The sequence below is a fragment of the Camelina sativa genome, chromosome 14 (genome assembly GCF_000633955.1).
Source record: "Camelina sativa cultivar DH55 chromosome 14, Cs, whole genome shotgun sequence".
In the NCBI taxonomy this organism is placed as follows: domain Eukaryota; kingdom Viridiplantae; phylum Streptophyta; class Magnoliopsida; order Brassicales; family Brassicaceae; genus Camelina; species Camelina sativa.
In genome coordinates, this window is record NC_025698.1 from 11,861,105 (window position 1) to 11,869,383 (window position 8,279).

An 8,279-nucleotide genomic window follows, 5' to 3' on the forward strand; every position below is an offset into this window, starting at 1 on the left:
TTTTCGTTTTTTTTTTTTTTTTTTTTGCTAAGAGGAGTTTACGGTTTTGGTTTTATGTTTTCCATTATTTAGATAGGCTCGAATCATGTTAGGATTGATGTTATCTCCTAATGTTCATATCTCTTTAGAACTCAATAGTTCTATTCTTTGTAGGGTGATTTTCTATATAAAAATCAAGAAAGAGCTTCAAACCATAGGTATCGAAGAGGTGTGGGAGTTGATGAGTTTAGGGCTGAACCAAAAATTGAAACTCTATTTTACTTAGAGTTCATGGAAAACGATTTCAAAGGAGGGGAAAGACTTTGTCCAAAAGGAAAAAGAAAAAAAAGGAGGGGAAAAAGACTTTAGCAATTTATTTTCCAGTATTTTAGTCATTCGTATCTGTTTTATTCCTTTTATTCATTCTTTTTGAACTTCATATACTCGTAGTTTTCTATATCATGTTGATAATATTTTCACCCAGGAATAGAAAAGACACGTTGATTATATAACACTATTATCAAACACTTTGTTTCTTACTTATAACTTATAAGCCCGGGCTTATAAGTGAGAACGTTTTGGCATGTGCTCCTTAGAAACAACTCTGTATGCTCATGAAAATGAACTAAAATTCATTTCGGTTTAAATGTTTGATACCCCAAGTAGGCAACACGACTATTTGCAAAACGGACCTAAAATAAAATAAAAATAACCAACTACATAGAAAGTGGAATATAGAATAAATTTCCAAACCTTAATAGACAATTAAATTAGTTTGAAGATATGCCACTATAATATATACTGCGTGCATGTGCTCATGAGAGACTAATTCAAATAACAAAAATATATTAGACTTGTAATTAAATGCATAAGGGTATGTTATATTTTCGTCTTGATTGGCATTTTTTTAAGTTCTTGCATCCATTTAAAGTAAATTTTTTATTGTGAAATGTAACAGAATGTCAAAAGCCTTTTTATTTTATTTTCCATCGACGTTCACATTTAAACACTGATTTTAATTTCTAGAGGGGTTGTAGATAGCAACACATTTGAGAAAATAATTGATAAATCAAGGATAAATTGAATGGAACATAATTACTAGGAAGAAACATATATCAAAATTTACGTTGGTATGAAGACATATGAAATGTAGATATACAATAAGCTGTAGTGATCAGATTTTCGGAAAGACAACAAACAAAACAAAGGCAAGGGAAACTCTTGATTTTTATTTCCATCCATTCACCTTGACATGAAGACTAATATTTTGAAAATGTACAACCTGGTACGGTCAACAGCAATGGACTCGCTAGCAAACATAGATATTAGTTATTAAATAATATAAGATACAAAGCATTATGTTCAGTTTCATTTGGTAGTCGACTATAATATGTTGGATACACACGTTTTTCCATTTAACGATACATCCATATATAAAATGTGGTCAAAATGTTTTTTTTTTTTAATATCAGGAATGAGTTATGAATACCGGAGTTTGGGGAGAGAGTACATAAGACTGATCTGAAAATGCCTAATAAGCCATAAGAAAATGAGTTCGTGTACCTGAGAGTTCTTGTTTTAAGCAATAGATTTGTTGATAATCCATGGTTTTCACTAGCGATTCAACACAAAGATCTCCCGTGTGATTAGAAAAAAATGACAAGTGAGAGTCAAAACAAAGATTCGACGTTTAATATCCACATATGACAAAAATAGGAGAAAATGGTGAGGAGTTCTGAATAAAGAATTGATTTATGTAGAGTAAACGATCTGAATTCAGGGGAAGAGAGATCGTTTACACAGTAGGAAAAGAGATCGTTCGACCAGCTTTGGAGAAGTGAAAACAAAAACTCTTAGAGCAATAATGAAAATGATGTGGATGAGCAATGATGTGGCAGCTTAAGATAAAAAGATTGAAAATGCTGATGTGGATGGTTTTAGGAGTCTCAATGGACTCCTTTTATTAGTAATAGGAGTATATAACTGTTCATTTGCATAATGAATTTTTATTATTTTAGGCATTTAAAATAATAGCAAAAATAAACAAAAAATTATTTAGAACGAAAAATACAATTTTCGAATAATTTTTAAACTTTCACAATTTCTTAACAATTTTTTAAATATTTTATATTTTTGTTATTAGATTTTACTTCAAATATATATATTTTTAAAAAAATTGTCAACCAAACATTAATTCAAAAATCTTCTACAATTGGTTGTCCAATTTAGAGAGATTCAAAATCAGAAAATAACAATTTAAAGGATCAGTCTAAGTTGAAATTTTGTTAAAAACAATGTTTTGTTTGTGTATTAAATATAAGTACATATTGGTAGTATAATTTTATGTGCTTTCATTCCGTAAAATGTATCAAATCAACATATTTTGAAAAGTAAGTACCTTATGCAATTTTCATTTTGAGAATTTTTATTTTGTAACTTACGTCATTATACCCATTATGTGTTGTTACCAATCAGAATCTTTTCAATATGAATATGTCTGATTATTAATTTTTTTTTACATAATCTTATTGAAAACGCCATTAGATTACTAATTGGAGCCTATCAATTTTTGCATACATACGACTTTCAAAATATACAATAAAAACTTCTTTTATTTTTGTATAAAAAAATGGAAGAATTGATTTTGTCGGTTGTTCCATCTTATGATCTAATGTTATTCCTCTGGATCTACACAGCCTCTAATCTAGTCATTCCGAGAGGCACACATACGAAAGTGGGAAAAGAATTATATTCCTTTTTGTCCATGGTATGTGTGTATTTTGTGTGCATTCTAATATTTTTGAGACTCCAAGTGATCTGTTGGTTAAACATGTGAGAATGCTTAGTATTGAAGATCCAGTAACGCTGAGCATCACAGACTCACAATGACAATCTTAATTCATTGTTTGCTCCATGATTAATATTAAAGCTTAAGAGGTTGGCTCGCTGTCTCCAAAATGAGTAATGGAGAACTCATGGGTGATGACGGATATTGCTATGTGTCTCTAACAACCCATTACCTTCATGTTGGTGTATGTGATGAGAGAAGTGGTCATATTTGAGGTTCTTTTAAGCCAATGCATCTTTTGACAAAAAATTTCATTGTCGAGATGATAGATGCGTGGACGGATATTTTAAATAAAATTATATGCTTTCAATTCTATTTTATTTTTCTATCTTCAGTTTAACTTTGACAAATTTAGTTCATATTTTGAATTGTATAGTATACATATGTTTTAATTGAATAATATTAGTAAAACTAGTAAATTAGTAGCATTAAAAGATATTTTTGTAGTTAATTTATTATTTCTAGAGTACAAATTTGTGTGATATGGTTATATAAGTACATTTAAATGTAATATATGTACTTAGATTCTATAGTGAATTATAAGTTTGTAACTGTGTATATTTCTAATTAATAAATTGTATATATATATATATATAGTATATGTAGTTAAGTATATTTATAAACCAACATAAACAGTGCTTTCTTTTAAAAAATTTGGTTTTTTTTTTCTATTTCAAATGTTAAAATATATTAAAATGCAAATTTTATTTTGATATTATTAAAAAAAAAATTTCTTTATTTTGCATTTTATGTAGTATATGTAGTTAAGTATATTTATAAACCAACATAAACAGTACTTACTTTAAAAAATTTGTTTTTTTTTTTCTATTTCAAATGTTAAAATATATTAAAATGCAAATTTATTTTGATATTATTAAAAATATTTTTTATTTTGCATTTTATAATATTTGATTGTTAATTTATAATATTTAATAACTTAATATTATTAATTATTTAGATTTGTGCCTAGACAAAATATGTTTATGCCTCCCACGCCACTGGATGAAAATCCATCAGAAAAAAAAACAAAAAGAACCTTGAAGAAAAAAAAGTATACGCCTAACCTAAAGAAATTTCGTTCTGCCTCTGATTATATTTTGAGACTCTGACTGATCTGTTGGTTAAACATGTGGTGTGAGATGCTTAAGAAAACAAGTTTTGGATTTTGGATATTGGTAGTTTGCATTTATTACAAGGCATATCTTTTATTTGAAGCCAATCCGATAGAAACTGCCCAATACCAACATAGAAACATTAGAACATGTGATGTTGTATATGATTTTAACAAATAGTGGATGTTCATTTGGTTTGTTGGATATGAATTTGAAGACAACTTGTGACTTGAGAGATCATCTTGACGTAATTATCATCAAGACAACTATGGAGATCATTGTGAGGGTTCCTCACCTAACTCACTCGAATGCTCTCTTTGCTCTTTTTCGAGAATAATTCAAATATGGGTTATCATTATTTTTCCCTACCAATAATGATTCCATCCCATTTTTGGATACACTTTAAAAGTTCTAAAACCCCACAAGAGAAATAATAGATTTGACTTCACTTTTTGAGTTTCTAATTTTCTAAATATCTGTCCCACATGTATAATCGTCCTTTATCCCAAAAGTTTTGAACTAATTTAATCTTTACACTCGTCAAAGTTTCTGCAAATTAGAGTTAACCATCTCAGAACCTCATCTACTTTCGAGTTCAAACTTACAAACTCAGATTAAGTTTCTCACACTTTGTGACTCTGATTTATGAACATAGTTTGATTAGAACTTGAAACATCTCATATAACAGTACCACTATAACATCATCAAAGAACAAAAAGCTTATTCCTCTCAACACACAAACAGAGAGAGAGAGATTCAGCAATAAAGGACACAAAAAGAAACACTACAGTATCGTGTTAACCAAAATGAATTCAAATCAAAACTCAGAATCAATGATTCAATTAAATCCAATAGCAGAAAATAAGCTACCCTTCTGATTCTGTACCTAAAAACTCTTCTCATCAAGGACCCTGAAATCTCCTTCCATTCAAAGCTAATCCTGTAGAAACTGTAGTACCAGATCCAGAACAAGCATAAGTAGAAGAAGAAGAAGAAGTACCCACAAGATTGGTTTCTGATGGATTTGCAAACTTTGATCTCTTATTAGACCATTGCCAAATCTTCGACACAGAGAAGCTCTCACCTTTACTTCTCATGTTAATCTTCTTCCCATCCACATTACTATTATTATGACTCTCTCCTTCTTTCACATTCTTCAAACCTTCATTATTAGGACACAAAGCCACAACCAGATCTGATTCAGCCACTATGTACTGATAAGACCCCATAGAGAAACATCTCCTGTTATCAAGATTACTGTTCACATTGCTACTAGTACTAGTCACACACCCACCACTCGTCTCTTCACCATTGTTAATATTACTGCTCCTAAACTTGCCAAGCCTAACTGAAAACACTCTCTTCCCAATCTCATTCTCAGCCTGTTTCTGAGCCGGAGAAACCCTAGTACCTCCATCATCTCCGGCGAAAAACCCGAAATTGAAATCAGGGTATTCAAACTGATGCCCTAAAGAGAAAAGGGTGCCTCTACAAAGCGGACAAGTCGAGTTCGAGAGAAGCCACGTATCGATACAATCTATGTGAAAAGCGTGGCTACAATTGGGAAGCAATCTAAGCTTATCATCCTCTGAGAACTCACAGAGACACACAGCACAATCGAATGGCTCTTTCGTACCTTTGATCTCTTTGTAAAGAAACACGGGAAGAGCATCGATCAAAGCTTGATCTAGACCTGAATCGTGGAGATGGAAGAGCTGCTGAAGCTGTCTTTGGTAAGTATCGGAGTCGGGGAATTCTGGGTTTCGATCAGATTCGTTCGGTGATGAAGAAAGGCTCGATCTTTTCTTCTTTAAGTAGTACCTCACAACCAAATGTAGAACGCTGCAGATGAAGAAGACGACGGATATGAGAACGATGATGAACAGAACGATGGGGCTTATTCGATTACCACCGGAGGAAGAAGATGAATCGTTTGATTGATTCAAAGTAATTGGAGAAGGAGCAGGAGAAGAAGACGGCGAGATTTGATTCAAATTGTTGTGGAAACGATGAATCATCTTCTCAGACATTGTTTTGGGTTTTGAATGAAGAAGAGAACAGAGACGCACACCATTTAAGTTTAAGCACACTCTCTGATTTGTTTAATCATAAACCCTCAATTTTTTTTTTATTCCTTAAAATCGAGTCAAAGAGGTATAGCATGGAATCTGAAATGATTGCTAAACAGATTTTGGCAAAACCAGAGAGTCACAGAGAGAGAGAGAGAGCTATAACATATACCGTCATTACATTAGTTATATTTAATTAAATGATTAATCACTTAAATTGATTATGAAGTTATATTAAGTTATTAACCAGTAGTCTCTTATTAGGTCACCAACATTTTTTTTTTAGGGTGTGGATCCGAATGCTTGATTCAGGGATCTGGTGCTTAGCAGTTTCGAAAAATTATAGAGATTTTTTTTTTCTTCTGAATATATGTTAAATATTTTTGAGATTTATTCAGTTCTAATAGCCTAATACTAACACATTTAATTATCCAATGGTAGGTATCAAGTCGTATACAAGGTCGTTAAATAATAACGAAAAAAGGGATGAGTCCATAATAATCGTTCAACATTCGTTGCCATTAATTTCTGAAAAAAAGAATCACTCCAAGTAAAGTAGAGTTAAATAGTACAACTAGTAGTGTCAGTTCAATACTAGTATCTAGGGACTCGTTTAAACAAACAGAAGCAACCAAAAAAAAGATGAATATTTTTGAATTTATTTAGAGGTAACCAATTAATCAATCACATGGTATAATGTCAACTAGTAATAGTCCTTTTTAAAAAAAAATTAACATTGGAATTTGGAATCGGTGAAATAAAGAAAAAGCCTGTCATCATCACCACTTTTGAGAGAATATCTAGGTGACAATTCATGGGCTGTAAAGGGTCCAAATATGATAATCTTTTGCCAACATAGGCCCAACTAAAACAAACATACTAACAAAGTAATTAAAATTTACTACGTACAGTTTTTGATAAAAATTTGGTTTAGAATAACAAAAATGAAAGACGACGACGAAACTAAAAAGACTAATCAAAATGTTTAAGAGAGTGAGTAGATATCAGAAAGGGCTTTGAGTAACTTAATCCTCAACTCCAAACGTACGATATAATCAGCAGTCTTTGATAGAAGCTGATCCGGTTGGTTCAATCTTCGTCCGCCAGGTATAAGCACTCGGAGCTTCCTCATTTTCATCTGGACCGACCCGGATCGAGATCCTGAACCACGACCTGTTAACTTATTCGTCTGCTTCTTCCTCTGCCTTCTGTACGATCGTGACTCTTCCATTGCCTTTTTCTTTCTTTTGCTTATGAAACTGAGTTGTGATTATGCAATGGACGTGAAAGGCTGGTCCATATTTAAATACTCTCAAGGCTTCTTATTTTATTCTGAAATATATATAAGGTACTTTTTATATATTAGTATTTTGTTGTTGTTGTCGTCGATGATCGTTTATGTCCACACGCTCGATATCTTTGTCTTTTTGTAGCTTGTTGTGCATGACTTTTGTGAGAAACAAAAATAGTTCCAAATATGAGAGTAATAAACTCTGTCGCTAAATTTGATATAATGTACTTACTGGTTCATCTTTAAAAGTATATATAACTACATATTTGATTCACTAATTCCTTTTTGTTTGTTTTCTTGTCAACGAATGTGTTATGTAAATTGGAACTCGAATACCAATCACTAGGTTATAATTTTAGTCAATTAACATGTTTGTTTCAACACAAAACTAAACACAAGAGTGACTTTTTTGTATGGAGATCATTCAATTCTATAAAACATATCTACTAATAAATGTATCCAAAGAAATCTAGAATAAGCTACTGACATTAGAACCCACTCGAATATGTATAGTTAATGTTGATGATTGACAAGAAAGTGCGTTTGCGTTTGCGTTGGCTGAATACAACAGAGACAGATGTGTTACAGAGGGGCAGTGACCAATAACGTAAGATTGGGTTTTGGACTAATCCACGTGGCTGATGTGATCAAATCTTTTGCGCCATGTGGGTTCCATCTAGTCTTAGGCCTCGTTCTCGTTGTGTCTACGAACCTTTTCCAATTTGTCCGATCATTGCCTAAATAGTAAATACATTCATTACTCTTGAATCTGCATGGCCCTCGTCTTTTCTCTAATAAGTAAATTACTTCTTTAGCACTTAGCAGTACTCCAGCAGTATCGATCGAGAATCACATGATGGATGATTTGTTTCATTCTATAAATCTCGAAACATTTTATTCTAAGACATTTGTATCTCAAAGTATATAATGAGAAGAATATAACCAACTGATATCAATTATCAAAAAAAAAAAAAAAAAAA

The 8,279-nt window shown here is 31.6% G+C and overlaps 1 protein-coding gene and 1 pseudogene across 1 annotated transcript; both read right to left on the reverse strand.

Moving 5' to 3' along the window:
• LOC104741089 (RING-H2 finger protein ATL47-like) lies at window positions 4,599–6,164 on the reverse strand. Its single transcript, XM_010461867.1, has one exon. The coding sequence runs from the start codon at window positions 5,967–5,969 to the stop codon at window positions 4,842–4,844; it is 1,128 nt and encodes a 375-aa protein (XP_010460169.1). The 5' UTR covers window positions 5,970–6,164; the 3' UTR covers window positions 4,599–4,841.
• LOC109128669 lies at window positions 6,994–7,539 on the reverse strand (annotated as a pseudogene).